At 40.6% G+C, this 22,341-nt stretch overlaps 1 protein-coding gene across 1 annotated transcript in view; it reads left to right on the top strand.

The window, feature by feature from the left end:
* The first annotated feature begins 6,865 nt into the window (after positions 1-6,865).
* The window catches only part of bco2a (beta-carotene oxygenase 2a), a 37,449-nt gene continuing 21,973 nt past the window's right edge, over positions 6,866-22,341 (top strand). The window contains exons 1-2 of the mRNA XM_023816287.2: positions 6,866-6,954; positions 13,070-13,108. Of these exons, the coding sequence (XP_023672055.1) occupies positions 6,909-6,954; positions 13,070-13,108 (85 nt within the window). The 5' untranslated portion in view covers positions 6,866-6,908. The remainder of the gene's footprint in view (positions 6,955-13,069; positions 13,109-22,341) is intronic.

Here is a 22,341-nt window from a genome sequence, read left to right as displayed (position 1 = left end):
TACAATTATCACCATATCAAAAACATCTGCACGGTTTCAGTAACTGCTTTACAGTACTGGCACGCATCCTAAAAAAAAAACATATTCAAATGAAGCAAATTTATCGAGTGCCTTTCGAGCGCAATTCCGAAAGGGTGAAATGACTGCGGCATGATTATGCAGAGGTATGTATTCACTTTAGCAGTGTGATCTTGCATACTGTCTCATAATCTTTTACTGTACTGTAATATGTATACTACATCTACACTGAACTACACAATTTTACCTGACACTGTTCTTCAGGTAGTTATGCGAATGGATGGAGAGGAGATCCAGCATGAGTTCATTTACGTAGATGAGGCTGGGTTCAACCTGACGAGAACACGAAGAAGGGGAAGAAACGTCATTGGCCACAGGGCTATAGTCAATGTCCCAGGGCAACATGGGGGAAATATAACACTCTGTGCAGCCATTACACAGAATGGGGTCCTCCACCGCCATGCCCATATGGGCCCTTACAACACAGCACTCATACTTACATTCTTGGACCAATTGCACAACATAACAGCAGCAAATCAAATCGATCATATGCAATACATTGTTGTCTGGGACAATGTGTCTTTCCACTGCTCTGCTCTGGTTCAGAACTGGTTTCAGCAACATCCACAATTCACCGTCCTATATCTTCCACCATACTCTCCATTCCTCAACCCTATAGAAGAGTTTTTCTCGGCATGGCGGTGGAAGGTATATGATCTCCGTCTCCAGGCTGAGGTACCCCTCATCCAAGCCATGGAGGAGGCCTGTGACCAGATGGAGGTAGCAGCAATACAAGGATGGATTCGTCATTCAAGACGTTTCTTTCCAAGGTGTCTTGCTAATGACAACATTGCCTGCGATGTTGATGAAATTCTCTGGTCAGATCCAGCTAGGCGAAGAGACAAAGTCTAGTGTTTTTTTTGTAACAGTAAACTTACAGTACAATACGTAAAGTGACATGTTGTTACAGTACTATGAATCTCCATGTCAACATTTTGGGCATGTTGAGAAATAAATGAGTTTCTTCAGTGTGCAACATTGGTCTTGTGTAGTGTTTGGTGGATTTACTTTATATTTGTACTTTGTTGATGGTAGCCTATTCTAATCATAGGGAAGTAGAAGTGCTAAAAGTGTTTTAGGTTTATCACAGCAGAGTGTAACTGTAAAATGTCACGACATGTCAGATTACTTTGGAAGTGGGTGAAAGGCCGCAGACTCCACAGGGTTACAGTAAATACTTATTATTCTATGTTTCTTTTATGTTCCTCTTTTTGTGTCTGTTACTATGACAAAAAATTCCCAATCTATCTATCTAGTGCTGCTTCATTATTCCATCCTCTTTGTGCAATGTACTGATGTACTGTACTGTCAGCAAAACAGCATGATACTACCCCCCCCCCTCGTGAATCTGTAACCATCAGCAGCCTTTCACTGTCGCCAGACAGACAGAAAGAACACACTAAGAAATGTGTCTGTTTTATTCAAGCACAGTACAGAACCATATGATTTTTTTCATTTTCCACTCTGTCCACCTTTATTCTCCACAATCAACCTTATTACTTTGTTTAGGCCTGTAATTAGTCTGTTACACACATCTTGGGTCACTCTCTTCTCCCAAAATAACTATTGGACACGCAGCTGCTTTGTACCTGGCTTGGCATCCTTGCAGATGAAGTCTTTCATCATGTGCAAAACAAGCTCGATGGGCTTCAAAACTGTTTAATTTTCATATACCACACTGTCCCTCATTGCTCGACAATATCAGTCTTATTACTTTGTTTAGGCCTGTAATTATTTTATTGCACACACCTTGGGTCCGCCTCATCTCCAAAAGGGGAAGCAAAACACAAAACTCTAATTTCATCAATAAACTGACTAAAAACACATTTTGCTATTTTTAGGCCATTTTTGACTCACAACAGAAACAATTTCTTTAAATTCACAGGCCATTTATTGCAATGTAGTCAGCAGGCAAGTGCTCCAAGACGTTATCAATGGCCACAGGAATTTTGACATCTGCTGCTGACTGGGACATGAGGGTTGACCTCAGGAAACAACTTAAGTTTCCAGAGGAGATTGCAACCACAACTCTCAGACCAGACATAGTCCTGTGGTCCAGAGCAACCAAACAAGTGGTTCTTCTCGAGCTGACTGTGCCGTGGGAGGAGAGGATGGAGGAGGCCCATGAGAGAAAGCTTGGGAAGTACCAGGCCCTCATCCACGATTGTCAACAAGTGGGATGGCGTGCTTGGAATTTGCCAGTAGAGGTAGGCTGCAGAGGATTCCTTCTGGACTGCCCTGTCCAGGCTTGGCACCAGAGGTCTCAACAGAAGATGTCTAGTGTCAAACATCACTAAACGAGCTGAGACTGCATCTAGGTGGCTGTGGCTAAATCGCTGTGAGCGCTGGAACAACCCACCAAGTAGGAAGGAGTCAACTTGAGCAGTGGCTGTGGAGCCTGAGGGGCCGAGGGGGCTGCCCCAGGACGCTGGGGTTAGCTGTCAAGCCCTCTGGAGGTGTTGTGGGTTAATTGATGACACTGGTGAAGGGGAGTACCCACCTGATGACCTGAAGAAAGCACCAAAGGCCCAGACCACAAGCTCTGTCAGGCGAGTGTTGGCCATCTTCCTCAAGAAAGTGGCTGGATGTCCATCCAGCCGTTGGGGGTGAGAGCGATGAAACCATCGTATAACAGACATTAACGAAATTGGAATTTTGTCTAAATATAAGAAAATTATACTTGCTTAGATATTCATTTTTTGCAGTGGAGTTACAATACCTGATTTCAGGTATCTCACCTGATTTCAGGTTAGTCACTTGAGCTTTCATAATCACTGCTCTCCCTGGTGTATATATAAATTATTAAAAGTACTTTACACACAGAGCGTTAAGAGATCATGCCGGCCCCCTTGTTCATTACATCATAGTGGGGGATCTCATTACAGTCAAGGTCCCACTCAGGACCCAGCAGGGACCAGCCAAGGACCAGCCAAGGCCCCATCATGGAAACAGGGGAAAATTCAAGTGGCTACATCTCTATGTGGCCCTTATCTGTTTTAAATCCAGAAAGCGGATTCGGACCAGTATTGGTCCATTGTGTAAAAAGACACTGGGCTAGATCCAGTTTACGTATCTGCAGCAATTTCTGAACAGATCCAGTTCAGACTCATCTCACTATGTGGGGCGATCGTCCTTCAGATTCTTAGCTTATCAGCTGCGCATCTGGTAAGTGATCATACACATACGGTCAGGCGAATGCACGCCAGATCTGCAGAGTGCATACAGACCAGCTGTAATCGTTTAGAACTCTGGACAGATTCTGGTGCAGATTCTCCTGCCCCAATGTCACTGGCATCCAGATTTGAGGAGATGCAGGCGGATCTGGCCCAGAATCAGTTGCTATGTGGGTTGAGAAACCTTGATGTCCAGATGATGAAATATCACCAAATCCAGGTTGTTACCTTGTTTAAGACTGGGGTCTAACACATGCTGTAACAAGTAGAATGAATGAAAGTGAACACACAACAACAGAATGTGTCCTCTATTGAATATTTAATATATAATCACCAGTTATTACAACATATTCAAAATCAGTTAAATATCAGAGAGAGAAGTCCCCAAACTCATTAAGAAAACCCGAGTTGGGGCTTGGTGGATGATAGATAACCGGCATAAGTACAGATTTTTCCCACTTGAGATGCATTGCAAGGTATTCAAACATAGAAAAGTTCCTATAAGAAATTGGGAAGATCATGCTTCATTAAGTACAGGAGCACCATTGCTCTCAATCCACGTCTCAGTGTGGAAAACGACAACCAAGATTCCGGTAGCAGACATTCATTGCCGCAGCTTTGAGAACCTGGAGATTCAGTTTCTCTTCATTGCGGTTAAGACACTTCACACTAATTAAATTATACTTATCTGAATTTTTCGGCAGCCTCTTTATAATGCTGCAACACCACCAACTATTGCAAATAACAGGGATGTTTTGAATAGTGGCACAGATTCCTACACACCGATTTCTAACCATTGATCACACTGTATGATGGGGATGGATGTAAATCTGATTCCAGCACAGACCCTGGTCCATTTCCCAGGCACACTTCTCTATAGGCGAAGCACTTCTTTAGCAGGTGATTGTGGCTTTTGCTGAGTGACACTGTCTCTAAGATTCATGGGGGGATGTGAGATGTTGTATATTCCCCATTATTTCCAGATATAACCAATTTTTCATTCTACAGCATCAGCTAGTATGTTAATATTCAATGCTTCTAATGTGGGCAACATCTCGCTGGGCAACATCTCGCTGGGCAACATCTCGCTGGGCAACATCTCGCTGGGCAACATCCTTAATGGCTGACTGAAGAACTGAGTAGGGGCAGGCACTTAAATACAAAAAGCAACTGCGCTAACGAGAGGGGCAGGTGTGGAACATTGGACAATCAACCACTAACCACGGCACAGGTGTAGTCACTTATTCTAATGAACACAAGACCAGTGGCCTGTACTACGAAGCGGGGTTACTGGCTTATCGGGATAACTTGTCGGATTTAAGGTACCACAGTTTAAATGGACTTAATATTTGCTCACTTACATTTTGTCCAGACTACCTTAAATTTGACAAGTTACCCCGATAAGCCAGTAACCCCGCTTTGTAGTACAGGCCACTGGGAAACTCCCACAAACACTGAAAGTAAGAAACGCTAATCACACACTAAGAATTCATCACTAAGGAAATATAGGAATGTGGAATATAATAAAAATAAGGCAAAAGCTTAACAAGGAGAACACAGAGCAAATAAACACTAGGGGGAACAGAAAAACCAACAATTAAATGGAACAGGACAGGCTGTTTCCTAGCCAGCCTTGAAACTCCTCGACTGCACACCCAAACCAGTCATGCAGTAATCCGGGGAACAGGAATATTGCACTAGGGCCAAAGACAATCAGACGGCAAAGAGGATGGCTATACATGACATCACAATGCAACATAATCTTTATATTCAAGTGGTTGGTTGAAACAAAACCTGGAATTGTATGGATTTATATTTCTGTACATGAGCTCTCCATCTCTGCACTTAGTATAAATTATAGAGAATCCTCCACAAAATCTGACGTAGACATCACTGTCAGATGAGTTTGACAGTGTTTTTTTTGCATGTAGGCCTACAGACAAAACCCTAGAGTGCTTCAAATGTTTCAGAAAGATTACAATTTTACAAATTAACCAAGTCGACAAAAAAAAAAAACAAATTTACAAATTACACAAGTCTTAACTCTGATGTGGCTGCCCACATAGCACACATGCGTCTGGCAAGTGTCTGCTTGACGTACACAAGTTATGTTCAAACGATGTAATACTCAAGTCAGTTTTCGGATTTGCAGCAATTACAACCTATTTATAATCTCTCCGTGATATTTTTACAGTTGCCTAATACATATGACCTCACATACAGTACATATGTCATTATACTCTATGGGAAATTTAGAGACACCGGTTACCTTAGCTGCATGTCTTTATGCTGCATAGGGTGTATATTTGGGGTTTGTAACGCTTGGCCTTCTTGATGTTGCCACTGATGTATGCACCAAGTGCAGGGAGGCCACATCTGGATCTCTAGAAGCCATCAGAGATATAATTATTGTAGTGTTTTTGCTGTGGGTGCTGTGGTACAAACGGTAGGAAAACAGTTTTTTGGGAGCCTGATACCAGCCTGATACTGGCCTTCGCAACTTGCTATCCAGAAAAAAATTATTTTATGCCTATGGAACATTCAGAAGTGAAAGAAATTACCCAAATCTATTAATTGAAGAGGAATTCCAATAAAATTCTATAATTTCCTGTGTTGCTTATTATGTGTACTGAAACTACACCTAACACACATACCTCTGCCCAACAAGCCCGAAATGACGTAATGCTCAAATATATTTCCCACAATGTTTTTTAAGTTCCCTAATACATGTGACCTCGCATAGATGGAACTTGTGTACGTTGGGCAGATGCTAGCTAGACATCTTTCTGCTATGTGGGAACTATAAATGAATTATTATAAAGAATATAAACTAAATTCCATTACATATTAAGTATTTTAGTGACATTTTCATGCATATATAGCAAATACATGTACAGGCATGTTCTTAGAAATGTATCAACTTTGTAAAATAATAACAAATATCCATCCATCCATTTTCTGTAACTCCTTGTGCTATTCAGGGTTGTGGAGGGTCTGGAGCTTATCTCGGAGGCTACGGGTGGAAGGCAGAGAACACAGGGAACAACCCAGGAGGGGGTGCCATCCCATCGCAGAATACACTCATTCATTCACACAGGCACCTTGATGGGCAATTTGGTAATTCTAATTAGCCTCAGCATGTATTTGGACCAGGATACCTGGAGGAAACCCCATGATTACACGGGGAGAACGTGCAAACTCCACGCACATGGAACCCTGGTGATGATTTGGATGTTGCTCCCAGAGATGTGAGGATGAGTGCCAACCACTGCACCACCGTGCAGCCTCACCACCATCTCAACGATGTCAACAACAGCAACAACAACCACAAGAAAATATATGTAAACATTTTATATAAACATTTATTCCAGATGAAGGCCTGTGTGTACTGTTATACTGTTGTAGTAATTTCTGGAGTGAAATGATTTTCAATTTCACAGCAGTTTTCAGAGTAGGTTTTACAGTAGTAAAGTAAAATTCCATTATTCCAGTTTGTACTATACAAACGCCACACTGGTTACCCAATAACGTGTGTTTCTCTGCCCTTCTTGTTCCAAGTTTATCGTCTCCGAAACAGCAGGTGGCAGTAATGACTTTTAACGTTACTCTTTTTCTTCTCCACAGCCTGAGGCATTTCTGTTTACCGTGTTCAGTGCCATGGCCGGGCTGGTCTCCGTCTTCGGCTGTTACCGGAATTTCAAACGTACGTGCTTGATTGTGTGACTTTTTAAATCAAATACCTGCATGGCATATCTTACTTTCCACTCTTTTGATATGGGTGGTAATGAGATATGTCAGTGTGACCTGAGTTCATATCCTGGCGAAGTGGGTAAATGGTGAAGGCTTTCAGATTGCAGCACCTTTTATTCATATCTTTGGTGAATTTGCGTAGAAACTCGTACAGCCATGTACGTTCACATTTAAACAATCTGACAGGTTTTGAGGTCCCTGTCCTCTGTGATGTGGCTGTCCGATTTCCATTGTGAAACATTTTCACAGTCTTTTCAAACGTAAGTTACACGGTGTCGTTTTAATAGTTTACAAAACTGGATCGAGCAGCAACCTTTGGACTGTGTAATCTGTTCAAGATCTAGTTTGGAAGCCATGCCTTGCATTTTTAATCGTTTAAAAGTGATACACAATTGTGGGACCTTACTGTACTTGATCAGTTATAATAACTATTGCCTATGTTATACTAATGAATATTAGACGGTTAACTATCGCTGTAATTATTAAACACAGGGTAAAACATTGACGTATGGAGGGCTAAGAGTGCCAAAATTAAATAAATAAATACACCAATAATTAATTAATTAGATGTGCCATGAATTGTTTAAAATGGGAAATATAAAGATAAATTATTACTTAAATGTGTCATGAATTATTTAAAATGGGAAATAAAAATATCGTTAATTAAATGTGCCATGAATTATTATCTACCATTAGAAATAAAATCATTATTAATTAATTACATGTGTCATTTACAATAATTTCACTATTTATTTAATTTTGGCACTTTCACCACATCATGAATTAATTTTATCTGTCAGTGTGACCCATCAAAGTCAGTAGGCGGGACAAACAATGATCTATCTGGATCTTGTGCAGCCGATTATTTTGGTCTGAAGCTGTGTCATTTCCAACATGGCGCTACCAATCATGGACCAGGCCCAATACTGTGCATGTATTCACATTTTGCGGCAGACCGTGATTCAGGGCATGGATGTCGTGTATCATCATTCATTGGTCACGTATTGTGAGATGGGTCATTGATGTTTATATTTATAGTTCAGCCGTCACTTTATTGTGGTATTTAAACCATATTGCTTTGCAGATTGTAATATTTGCATCTGTGTGCGCGTTGCTTTTAGTGCCGGTGTTCTGACAAAACATCCTACCTATCGAGACGTGCTATCGAGCCTTTCTGCGCATGTGCAGTTCCACCGTCTTGGGATTAGGGTTAGGTTTTAGGGGTTAGGGTTAAGGTAAGAGTTTTGGGTGGTTTTGGGGGGTTAGGGTTAGTGTTAGGGTAAGAGTTAGGGTTAGGGCTATCGATTAGCACTACGGTAGGATGTTTTGATAAAGTAGGACGTTTTGTCAGAACACCGGACAGTAATCTTACACTTTCCCAATTGGTATTGCTGAATAGATGCCTTTTCTTTATCAAGGGGCTGTGATATATGTACAGCATTTTCTAAAAAAAAAAAAAAAGTCACTCCAAAATAATAGTTAAGAACTTTTATTTGCACAACATAAACAATGTTTATGTTGTGCGGTTTGGCCCAAGATAAAACAATCGGTCGTCTGTCAGAAACAAATATAATTTGCTTCATTTAGCACCACAAAACACAGCTGCCATAACTGACCGGAGTGTGTGGTAATTACACTGATACAATTAAGAAAAGAAATGACTAAGGAGAAAAAAGCAGGCTTAGTTTAAGTAACTTCACAGCACATCGAACTGGGAGTAGTACATAATGGTAACATTAAAGTAATGTCACCTTTGACTAAAATTGATGGCCATACCCTGTATTTTACGTCGCTCCTTCTGAAGCACATTAGGCATTAAAGGCCTATGCGAAATAAAATCTTTTAAAGTCGAAGGACTCCATCATTATCCGGTTAATTCTCTTTCCTCTCGCTGTCGACATTATCATAAAAAATCAACAGACGATGAAATGTGACGCGATGCCATAAAAATAGCACGCCTTCTTCCAGAAGTCGCAAGCGTGCGCATGCGTAGTAGCGGAAGTTACATTTTCGGTAGTGACACCCCTACCTATATCGCTCAATTAAGGCCGTTGCGAAATTCTTCTTCTTCTTTATTATAGGTAGCAATGTAAAAACAAATACTGCCATCTATTGTCTCGGAGTATGTTGACGGGTCCCGTACCGATCCATTATCTGGGATCTATTTGTTTTGACTTGCTGTACAGGGTAACCAATCAGATGTTACTCTCGGTTGACGACCCGCAGTGACCCGCCTACTGACTTTGATGGGTCACACTGACAGATAAAATTAATTCATGATGTGGTGAAAGTGCCAAAATTAAATAAATAGTGAAATTATTGTAAATGACACATGTAATTAATTAATAATGATTTTATTTTTAATGGTAGATATAATTCATGGCACATTTAATTAACGATATTTTTATTTCCCATTTTAAGTAATTCATGACACATTTAAGTAATAATTTATCTTTATATTTCCCATTTTAAACAATTCATGACACAATTAATTAATTATTGGTGTATTTATTTATTTAATTTTGGCACTCTTAGCCCTCCATATTGACGTGCCCTAAGTTTATATATGAAGTACTAGTCAAAGGTTGGAAAGCACCTGCTTTTAATGCATTTATATCTATTTTAGCTCTTATTCACCTTATAGTAAAACACCTTGAGGCAATGAAGTAGGCTGATTATACATATCAAATGTTGCAATGATCGAGAAGTGTTAAAAAATTTCTGAAATTTTTAACTCTTCTAAAAATTTCTGAAATTTTCAACTTTTCAAAATAACGCCCCCCCCCCCCCCTCCCCCTTTTTGTTTCAATGATAGCATTGCATATTGACATTCTTCCAGTCAGCTTCCAGATGTGCCACCCCATGTCAAAATAAGAAAGACAAAATATGTATTTTGGTGGAAGCATAGAATAGACCCCCCCCCCCCAACCCGCAAAAACCCAAAATACAGGATGGCCCACGTGAAAGTAACCTGAATAATTATAATGATGTATTGTTGTGCGGGGCTCATTTACAGTACTTTGGCTACCTTGTGTAACTAGGCCCTGACGGCGATCCCACACTAAACGTTCTGCTGATGACACTGCAGGTGAAGCCACCTGGAAAGTTTCTCCAACAGCCCTGAAGGAGTTCCCACAAGTTCTTTGCACAAGTTGGCTGCCTTGCTCTTACTCTTCAATCGGACTTATCCCAAACCAGCTAGGGTTTAGGTGGGGGGCATTGTGGGGGCCAGGTCATCTGTCACAGCACTCCATGTTTATCCTTTGCACTCTGTGTCTAACCTTGAGGAGTGCTTAGGCTTGTATTGGCGAAAAAAAATAAGTGTGTGTGTGTGTATGTGTATATATACCCTCACATTCATCACAATTTAAAATTCCTAGAATTAGATTCAGGTGCACCATATCCGGGGAAAATGATCAGAACATCATTACAGAGCGTTTTGGTGGAGTCTGTCTCATTTAAACCACAGGCATTTAGTTTGGTTTGCTCTCGATTGTTGAAAAATGTGAAAACATCTGTCCAGATGTTGAAGCTGAAGTGGGGGTGGACCATGCAAATGAGAATGACCCAAAACTTTCCAGTAAATCTACCAAGGAATGGCTTACAAGAATAAATGGAGAGTTCTGGAATGGTCAAATCAAAGCCCGGATCTGAATCCTATTGAGATGCTGTGTGGTGATTTGAAGCGGAAGTGCATGCAGGACACCCTTCAAACATCACACAGCGTAAGGAATTCTGCATTAGAGAGAGGGGAAAACTTCCTGCCAGTCGATGTCAGAGATTGATAGATGGTTATAGGAAACGTCTCATTTAGGTTATTTCAGCTAAAGGGGGAAATACTAGCTATTAAGGCACAGGGTGTCCTAACTTTTTCCTCAGTAGGAATTGGCATCTTAGTTAATTTCCTTCATTAAATAAGTGAATGTTTCTAGTTTTTGCATAGCTGATGCAATTACATCAGCTCTATCTACAGATAAAATTTGAAAGAATATTCAATACTGGTATCGCGGGGCAAGCGAGCCAGAAAGCAGGCGATCGGAGCCAGGAAGCAGGGTAAAATCGGGGATTTATTAAAGATGGACAGGACCAGGGAAACACGACAGCGAACAACAACAACAACAAATTTATTTTTGTATAGCGCATTATCACAACATTACATTGTCCCAAAGCGCTTTACAGCATCCCCACCCAAAGCCCCCAGTGAGAAAGCCTAGGCGACAGTGGCAAGGAGAAACTCCCTAGAAGGAAGAAACCTTGGGAGGGACCAGACTCAAAGGGGGAGCCCATCTTCCAGGGGCCGGCAGGAAGAGTCAAATACAGTCGAACATCAATGACTAATCTGGGAAGACTAACTCAGACAGGGACTAAATACAAAAGACTAGCCAGACATAACAGGACACAGGTGATCACAATCAGGGCTGAACACGAGGTAACGAGGTGGGCGTGGCACACATTAGGATCGGACGGAGCGGGGTGTGACATCGATATTTCTTAATAAAGAACTAAATATTTAATGGGGTGTCCTAATTTTTTCACATGACTGTATGTGTGTATATATATAATATATATATATATATATATATATATATATATATATATATATATATATATATATATATATATATATATATATATATATAAATTTTTAGATTTCCATCCCAGAGGATAACTAGAAGTCTTGCATAATAAAGAGACACAGAACAGGTCTGACCTGGAACTGAATCGGACAGGCTTATTGAGTGTCAGGTCAGCTAATATGGAAGGCCTTCTGCAAGCTCTCCGAGCATTAGCTTTGAGTGTGAATCTTACAGCACAGACACACAAGAAGTAATTTAGTCTGACATACAAAGCTTATTCAAAAAGGAAATCACACCTGCCTCCAGTGAACATCCATTGGAAGTATGCCCAAACAGACAAGTGTTCAGGCTTGTCTGAATATTGAAAAGTAATATATCTCTTAATTAGCTGGCAGCTGATGTAAGGACTCGCCTTGCTTTTGATGTATAGGGTGGTTTGGTGTTTGTATTCTTATGGATTATTTGTGGGATTTGCGTGTATCTTGGTTTATGATTCATTAAATCTGATATGTCTGTGTTAAGATCTCAGACCTCTTTCATTACAGATATTTAGATACCACTTTACAATAAGGTTCCCTTTTGTCGCTTGTAAGTGGTATTAACTCATTCATAAAAAGAAAAGTGTAACTTGTTTAAAATTGTCTATTAATTTACAAAGTGTTACAACCTAATTAATAACCAGATTATAAGCCATTCATAAACCCATCCATAAATCACCTGAGTTTCCATTATTTCTGATAGGAAAATTCGCTTTGATGTACGAGTGCTTTGGATTACGACCATGTTTCTGGAATGAATTATGCTCGCAATCTGAGGTTTTACGGTACCTACTTTTGGCCCACCCTGTTTAATCTAAAGTCTGACAACAAAATTCTTATCCAGTTTCATTTTTCTCAGCATGCTTGGCTTCCTGTCCTTTCAATATTATCCTCATGTTCTTATCAAATTTGAGGAAGCACTTCTTTACACAGCGTGTAGTTAGAGTATGGAATAGTCTTCCTGCTAGTGTAGTGGAAGCTAAAACCCTGGGTTCCTTTAAATCAGAGCTAGATAAGATTTTAACAACTCTGAGCTATTAGTTAAGTTCTCCCCAAACGAGCTTGATGGGCCGAATGGCCTCCTCTCGTTTGTAAATTTCTTATGTTCTTATACCTGAGGTAATCAATCTTAAAAGTAATAAATGTTGCAGTGATATTCTGAAAAGAACCTGTATACATAGAGTACAAGAAATCATACCTTCATCTTGGGAAAAATTGGCTTAAATTACAACAGTCAGACCTGAGCATCATTTTCACCTTACTTTTTTGCTGAAATTCAACTTAATTACCAGGGTAATTCTGAAGAAATCTAGATTGAAGGAACATATGTGCACTGGACTTTCTAAAGAACTCTGGGAAACGATAAAATGTTATAAACCACAAACCCACTTCCTTCCACACAGGGAGCAAATCATGATTAACCTTTTTGCTGTCTGATATCTTTCCCTTTCAGCTGTTAGAATTCAAAGAGTCGCCTTTCTTCGCTTAACCGGTGAGTAAATCCTTAAGTCCTTTGTTTTTTTGGGTGGGGTACCAGCTGTATGCTGTACTGCAGTTTACTCCCTGTACGCATATCCTGTAGCGCTGTCTTCACATAAGGTTACTGTTTCCAATCCTGTGGACATGTTCCACTTTTCACCACTCTGCAGAAGTTCATATTTGTGTGAGCTCAACAACCCTGACAAAAAAGGTAGTGAAGCAGAATTTCTCAGTTTGCTGGGTTAGCTTAAGCTAGAAGTCATAATTGTCCAATAAGAGTTTAGGTAAGGGCCATTCCTATTGGGGATTCATGACTTCTAGCTTAAGTTAAACCAGGTAACTGAAAAACTCTGCTTTGTAGAATACCCCCCAGGCGTACAGAGACAAGCCAACAAGTAAGTGTTATTGTCAAGAATGCTGATGCAAATACACTTTCCCTGGTGATGGTCATAGTGGCAGTATGCGAACAGCTCAAACTACACTTCCTGTATGGAGATCACAAGCTGTAACTCATTCTGTGACATCACTAGATGTTTCCAAGCCTGCTCAGAGATATAGTGCCTTCGGCATGTCCGAGGTCTGCCCTGGGGCCTTCGCCCAGTGGGACATACCCAGAACAGAACAACAAATATGTGACATTCTCATAAAGTGCTCAGAACATCTTGTCTGGCTCCTCTTGATTCAACGAAGCAGCAACTCTATTTTCAGGTCCCTCCAGATCTCCAGCTCCTCACCTTGTTGTGGAGAGTGAACCTGGCAATCAGCTGAGACACTTTACTTTTGGCTCTTTGTACTGAGAACCTTGATTTTTTTGGTCTTTCACCATGGCTCAATACCATAGGTGGAGATAGGTTTATAGATTGACTAGAAAATCAGAAATGTTGTTCAACCATCTTCTGTTTCAGTGACTTGTTCATTTACCTCAAAACTGCATCCACTGACCTAGTGCACCTGCCAACCTCACATTGTCTCTAATTGACCAAGATCCTGGGGTACTGAATCTCCTTTGCTTAGGGTAGACTCCTTCCTACCTGAAAGGCGCAATCCACTCTTTTCTGAGCTGGAGAGAGCACCGTGGCTTCTCATTTGGAGTCTTATCCCTTCGTTGTACACTTGATATCAAACCACTCGTGTGCTGGAGATCTTGGCTGGATGAAGCCTGAAGCGTAACATTTTTTCCAAATAGCAGGAATGTCACCTCTATCCCTCCATACAAACCCCCTTCCAGTCACAGTTGCACCTTGATAACCTGCCCATCAAAATGGAAAGTCTTGCCAGAGGCCAATGAATACTCTAAAGAATTTGGATTTTGTGTCAAATATCTCTTGCCACATTCATGCAGAGACTAATCAGCACGCAGTAACAGCCTCAATTGCCCATATTTCTGTAGTGCTTCCCACAATTTGTGCCATCATAAGCATTTGCCAAGTTTCCATGATTCCTGACACAGCTGTATGAGATAGAAGAGTTGGTCTGTTGTTCCACAGCCAGGCTGGAATCAACATTGTTCCTTCTGAATCCTAAGTCAGGGACTCTGATCCACCAGATGTTTCCTGGTGAGTGCACATATCCAATTGGTTGAGCAGTTCCTCATTGTGTTCTTTCCATTACTAAACATCAGGGGAGCAGGAGAGATTTTCGAAGTCCAGCCATTCTTGATGAGTGATTTGGCATGATTTAATATACTAAGCATTTTGATTGACACTGACCGACATACATACAATATTGCAGTGTTATCTTGCTATGGAGCTGGCAGTAACCCAGACATGGTCTATTGGACAATAGCATAAGCAACAGCAAGTATAGATGTTTTTGAATAAAATGTTTTAGAAAGTGGCATCTATGTTTGAGTTATCCTTCGTTAAATCGGTAGGTCATTGTGTAAGTGAAAAGTCTTGTATAAACTAATAGCTATGTGTGGATTTTACTCTATCTACAAACAAGATAAAGGGAGACAATGGGAGCACATCAGGGTCCCTATATAACTGGGGTTGGGGGGAGGGGAGGTGTCCTTCCCGTCTCCCCCACCATCTGCGCCCGTGCTGAACAATATCCCTAAAGTTGGTCAGCCCTTCCCCAACTTCCTCTTCTGAGGTGTTGATTGGTTTTCTCCGGGAAAACCCCCACCACACAGATCATAATATTGGTTTTGTGAGTATCCAGACTCGAAGAGACTGCACCCCCCAATCGAGAGGGTTGATTTAGTGCCCACACTATATACAAAGGTAAGGCCACCTTTATCTATAGGGGTTGGACAATGAAAATGAAACACTGGTCCCTCTGGGTTCTCCGGTTTCCGCCATAGTCCCAAAACATGCCAAGGTGAATTGGAGTCGCTAGGTTGTCCATGAGTGTGTGCGTGTGCCCTGCGATGGGTTGGCGCCCCATCCTGGGTTATAACCTGCCATGTGTCCATTGTTTCCAGGATAGACTACGAACCCCTGGGACCTGCACTGGACAGGCAGGTGTAGAAGATGAATGGACAGTGCTTAATAATCTATTCCATGTGACCTATCACTTTTCTCACAGTCAGGGACTGTTTCTGATTTATTTCATTTGAAGTGTGTTCAAATCATTTTATACAATGAAGAACCCAACTTTTTGCCCATATGTTTATTGGGCCAGTTTATTTTTCTCGTATCACGTCTCCTAAATTGTGAGTTCGAATCCCACCCCCCAGCTCTGTGTGTGTGTGTAGAGTTTGTGCATTTTCCCTGTCTAATGCAAGACACCATGCCTAGTATCAACATCAAAATGGAAATTAAGGTGTAAACCGTAACATCATCAAACAGCCAGTACCGCACATGCATAGATAGATATTTATATAGATGCACATGCATAGATATTCTCTGAATATTTTTATTCAAAAGAACAGGTAAACAACACAAACAGAATAAACATTCACCCCCCTTTTAGTATATATTCTTTATCTCCCCAGAATATCCCCCCAACTCCATAAAAGAAGAAAAAAGAAATAAAAAATAATAATAATAAAATGAGAATGTAGAATGATGGTTTTGTAGAATATCTACAAAAATCATACAATAGACCAAGTTAACAGCTTAATCTGAATGATAAATAACTGAATTCCCAAAAGAAATCTGTATCGGGTCCTACATTGTATAAAATACATGTATAGTTCTTCTCAGGGTAGATTTAACTTTTTCCAGTTTGAAAAGTAAAACAGTCTTGATCCAGTGGAAGGCGTTAGGCAGGTCTACCAATTTGCAGTGTTACAAAGTTCTCCACCAAGCTAGAAGTGAAGCAAAGGCCAAAGTATCTCCCACTCCACTGTTTATCATTTTCAATAAAAATGAACAGCTGGTTAATGTGGCTGTTAATATTTGTTTCAAGTCCTGATTTTCTACCTCTCATGAACATAGCTTATTTCAAACCTCAAAGAATTTAAACACTGATGAACATCAAGTTGGTCTTCTCGTTCACGCCATTTCTCATGTCCATCAATGCAGCAGTGGGCCACCCAAGGCTGTCCACCTCACCGTTGCCCGAGTCACTGACAGAGTATGGATCATTGAAGCTCATGTAGTACATTGGCCACCTGCCAGATTCCAGACATTTCAGGTCAGGCCGGCCTTTAATCTCCTTCAGGAGAAACAGGGCATCATGGCTGCGGTCTTCAAAGGAGTGTGGGACCGGGTAGTCCTTATCACGCGCATAAGAAAGAAAGAAGAAACATGATTTGCTATATAGCCGTTAACAAAGACAGTTGAGTATAAAGAGTCACAGTCACAGAGCACTCAACAGGTTGGTTGAAACAAAATCTTGGTCTGGATTTGTACTGTCTAGGCCTGAAATCTCCACCTCTGTTATGCACCCTGTGAGATCCACTTTCTCACAGCTGGTTTTTTTTTGACCTTTGGACTTGAAAGATTGGGTCGGGACAGCAGCATCTGTATCCCCTTAGGACAGAGGAATTCTGTGGAACTGTGATACATTTAAATTTTTAGTCTGCTGCTCGAAAATGTTTTAATAACTGTTCTAACGGAGAAGTCGTATTTCTGCGTAAAGCCCTTTGCCCTTTTATGTGTGAGTGAGACTTCCCTTTTTCACCCCCTAAATCTGCTTTTTTCCCACCAAGGGCTGACTTGTCAGTTGTTGACTTAGGGAACGTTACACTTTGATTAGATATTTTGTATTATTATGCATATAATTCTGATAATGATCTTTGGTCCTTTTTCAATGTACCTTTTGCTGTAGCTCTGACTTTTAATACCCCTGTATATCAATAGCTGTCAACCTATATTATAGTTCTAATCTACTTAATGAACATTTTCTGAACAGCTTACCTCTTTAACATACACAATCTTATCCTGCTGTCCACAGCACACAGTAAAGTTTCTTTCTTCAAGCCGGATCTGTAGCATGACTGGTCGCCCATTATCTGAGGTGCTGCCCTTATATGTGTGAAGGATGAATCTGCAGTCTGCTTAAAAACAAACAAACAGCCAAGTCAGTTTTATTTATGCTGTTCCCAACACGTTATTTCAGACAGAATTAATATGAAAATCCAAAGCAAGTCAGCTACATCTGAATAGAGACCATGCATTAAAGATATTAAACATAATATAAACATAAAGTAATAGATTAACGTCATGCCCAGGATGAAGCAATTGCAGGTTAAGGGCTTGCTCAAGGGCCCAACGGAGTAGAATCACTCCAGGCATTCATGTTAACTATGATCGCTTTTAAATCCAGGTTAAATATCCATTTTTTTTTCTCCTTGACTTCTAATGTAGCATGAGACTGTTTTGTATTCATTCTAACTTTGTCCACTCTATATGTATTTATCTTCTGTATATTTCTATAATTTGCACAACACTTTGGTCTACTGTGGTTGTGTTAAATGTGCTTTTTCACACCTACCCTGGGGTCAAGTTGACCCCTAAGGCATATGTCAGGTGACTTCTCATAGTAACATAATTATTGCAGGAGTGTGTAAGAGTTAATGTATCATTCTGGAAATGTTGCAGTGGAGTAGCAGGAAAGAGAGGAACTAATCATTCTGACCAATTCCAAGGATCGCAGGCCGATTTCCCCTTCCTACAGATGTAGCACAATGGAATTTTAACCTTAGTTGCTGTTGAAAACGCATATACTTATCGTTTACCAATGCTACAATCAAGTCTGTGCAAAGGCCTTGGTAATGCTTTAGAAAACTGTTTTTGATTTCCCTTGGCTTAGTTGTTTGTCTGATGCCTATCAGCTGTTTAATTCAATTGGCATTTCAACAGTCTATCCCTAATGAAAGGCGATGTAAATATTACAAGTTATAACACCCATCTTCCAACCATTTATCCAGTACAGGATTGCACTCAACCTAGATAGGACTCAGTCCTGGAAGTGCAAGTCGTTCGTTCTACCAACTCAGTCGCTACATGGTTCCAATACATAGTAAGAACAACAAATATTGATGTAGGCTGCCTTGCAACTAACAGCACTTACAATAGGGTCGTCCCTAGCAAGTTGTCCCCTGCTTGGCTCGGCAATCCCAAGTGGTGTAACTGGCTGGCAAAGGACACCAGATGGACAGGGATGGTATATATGAGGTTGTTCGACGTTTCAAACATGGGAGAGTAGTCAGCCACATGGCGGGCAGAAGCTCTGCCGTTTAATCACAGCCAGTGGCAGATCCTGGCATGGGCAAGATGGGCACAGGGCGTCTCCTTGGTATATGCCACATTTGTTTGAGACTTGTGCAGTTGGCCTCAAGGGAGGTTTTCCACATCCCCATCGAATTTGCAATGAAGGCTCTTAGAGTCCTGTTGATGTTGTACAGCTCCAAGCATTCAATGATCCATGAGTGCGGCATTGAGTCATAGGCTTTCTTGTAATCAATCCAGGCCGTGCACAGGTTCCCCAGCACCTGACACAGACCTTGTTTGACCGGGCGACGTCTGAGCCGGCATCTCGTATGTTTTGGTTGCTCTCATCATTATATGAGGTAGGCAAATAGCGCCAAGGGTCGTGCCAAAGGGCCCACACTGGATGTTGGTATTTGTCCCCAACGTGGAAGTCAGGTGTCTTACCTGTTGAGCTATCCAGCTGCTCTATATATATATATATATATATATATATATATATATATATATATATATATATATATACACACACACACACACACACACACACACACACACACACACACACACACATATATATATATACATACATACATACATACACATATATACTGTACATACATATATATACACATATATACATACATATATACACACACATATATATACACACACACATAGTGGTACCTCGGTTGTCGAACTCACTAGAACTCGAATTTCTTGAAAGTCGAACAAACCAGTTTGACCTAGAACTCGATCTGAATATCAGAAGTCGAACCGTGAACGCTGACCTAATATAAATTGTATATGCGCCAGGAAATGAGTCATACTACAATGCAATTCTTACTTGAATGCCTTCTTCACAGGCTGGACGATTAACCAAATAAAGCAGCGCAACATTACAGTAACTAATAATAAATAAAACACTAACTTACGTGTACTATTAGAGCATTTATGTAATTTATTTAAACTTTATTTTACCAGGTAAATTAACTGAAAACCAGTTCTCACTGCTTTACGTGATATTCCGGAGAAATAGCAGATTACGCATCGGAACTGCCTGGGATACAAACGTTGTGCGTGTAATTAAACTCTTCAGCCAATAAGGTCAAAGGTGTGTCGTCACGGAGGCGGTTCCAGTTTGTGCAGCTGGGTGAGAGGTCGCAATGCATCTAACCGTAATGCATTTTGTCAGGATCAGAAAGCGTTGCTTTAAGCCAGCGCTGTAAGGAAGTCGAACGCACTCAATGACCGGACTGGGGAAACAAACTGAAACACGGACTTAATACAGAGGACTAATGACAACAACCAGAAACAGCTGATCACATGGGGATCCCACACGAGGTTAATAAGGGGGCGTGGCACACGGAAGGAGCGGATGATCGGGACAGGACAGGGGTAAAGATCTTTATCGTTTTGGAAGCCATTAAGAAAAAAATGCTCTTCTTGTTTTAACCTGTTCAATTTGTTTTTAAATGGTAAAAAAAAACATATTTAGGTGTAATTTTGGGGGGCCGGGAACCAATTAATTGGTTTTCCATTATTTCTTATGGGAAAAATTCGATCAGAACTCGAACTTGTTAGGATTCGATCCGGAGTCCGGAATGGATTAAGTTCGAGAACCGAGGTACCACTGTATATATTTTTGCTAAATCTGTAACATTGGAAACCATTGGATACATTTGGATCAATTACACAATTAAGTATGAGAGAAGAGAAATTAATATGACAGAGAATTACCACATCAGAGAATTATAAAGAGTGATTTTTGCTGTGAAAGGCAGAAGTTTTTGCAGCAGTTTTCCCCTAAAATCAAACATGTTTATTCTTAGTCTAATTACTTTTGGTAATAAGCAGCATGAGTTCCTTGGAGGGGTTAGCTACATTGCCAGTGGTCAGTCCATAAATTTCATATACAATTGCATTTCATTCTCTCCTTACCATCTCTGGTTCTGCTCCTTGTTCTGGCTTGATAGACCAGCTGTTTTCCATCCAAACACATGTACTGATGATTGGTATTCTGAATGAGCTTCGGAGTGTTCTCTGAATAGGTGAAACCATCGCATTCATAAATTTCTGCAGGTCAGGAGGGAGAAAAACTGCAATTAGTGGGAGAGAACTTCTGTGTTGCTTAGGGGGAAAAAGAAATCTTTCTCAAAAGGATTGTGATTGTATTATGTGCATGGGCGTCACTGCAATTAAATCTGAGGGGGATTATGTGCATGGGCATCACTGCCATTAAATCTGAGGGGGATTATGTGCATGGGCATCACTGCCATTAAATCTGAGGGGGATTATGTGCATGGGCGTCACTGCTATTAAATCTGAGGGGGATTATGTGCATGGGCGTCACTGCCATTAAATCTGAGGGGGATTATGTGCCAACATGTCAGCAAGGGCTATTTATCTTTGCCAGCCTGATTCTACTCAGAGGTGGTCTAACAAGAATTCTCTGTTTGTTTGGAAGGAAATAACAGCCCACAAAGGGACATACAGCAGCGTGGAACAAAGGAAACAGCTTAATGTTTCCAGTGGGCTGTGGTTGCAGCCCATTACGACACATACCAGAACTTAGATTTTAGGTATTTAGTTTTAGATATTAACTACAGGGTGTTCTGATGCTGTCAAACTGTCAACCCATCATCCCTGTGCACAGATGTCGTAAAACATCCTGTAACTAAACAGTCACGAGCACATTCTCTTTCCAGTGTACTAATCCTGCCAGTTTAGCCAGATTCTGTCGCACTCTGTTTGAATTTTTTTTTTTTTTTTATAAAAATGCCAATCCACAGTCTTCGGCTAAAGAAAACGGCATTAGCATGCAATGCCTGGTGTATCCCCCCAGAGAGAGTTTTGGGAGTTTTGTAGTCGTCCAAGACAGTAAATTTTTGGAGAATTGGGGGATGTTCCACGAAGCAGGATTTCTCAGTTAGCTGGGTTAACTTAAGCTAAAAGACAGGATTGTCCAAGAGGAGTTTCTATTGGACAATCACAAGCTTTAGCTTAAGTTAGTTCAGCTAATTGAGAAACCTTGCTTTGTGGAACACCCCCTTTAACCACCAATTATTATTGCATTTAATTGTACTGTAGTACTGCTTGTTTGTATATATTCTAATGTTAAATTGTGTTTTTTTTTTTCAGCAAATACACTTACAGCCCGAAAACTTACTTTAAACATAATTTGATTTTGTGGCCTGATTATATGTAAATTATTATTATTGTTATTATTATTATTTGCCCAATCTGTGTCAGACAACTAAATTTGTTTGCTCAAACGCTGTTTCACCACAGACGTCTTGAACGCTGTCGCACTGACGTCGTTAGATATACAAACAGTAAATTACTTACGTAATGTACATGCAGACCTCATCGCTGGTTTAAAATCATTTTATGGACTAAAGAGGAAATAAGCGCAAGATGTCACATGACGTCCGCGGCTTAGGCCCACGACAGACCACAAAACGTCGCTTTCTGGCAGATTATTTTTAGGAACATTTCATGGTACTTTGGGGCAGTATTTTTCAACCGATGCGCAGCGTGTGATTGAGAAACGCTGCTTTGGTAGTATGGAACAAAACGTACTATTTTTAATTTTATGTAGCTATTTTTACAAATTCATAACGGGTGTGAAGACCATCGGAACACC

The sequence above is a fragment of the Paramormyrops kingsleyae genome, chromosome 18 (genome assembly GCF_048594095.1).
Source record: "Paramormyrops kingsleyae isolate MSU_618 chromosome 18, PKINGS_0.4, whole genome shotgun sequence".
Lineage (NCBI taxonomy): Eukaryota > Metazoa > Chordata > Actinopteri > Osteoglossiformes > Mormyridae > Paramormyrops > Paramormyrops kingsleyae.
The sequence above is the reverse complement of the archived record's forward strand: the minus strand, read 5'-3'. Positions and strand labels throughout refer to the sequence as shown.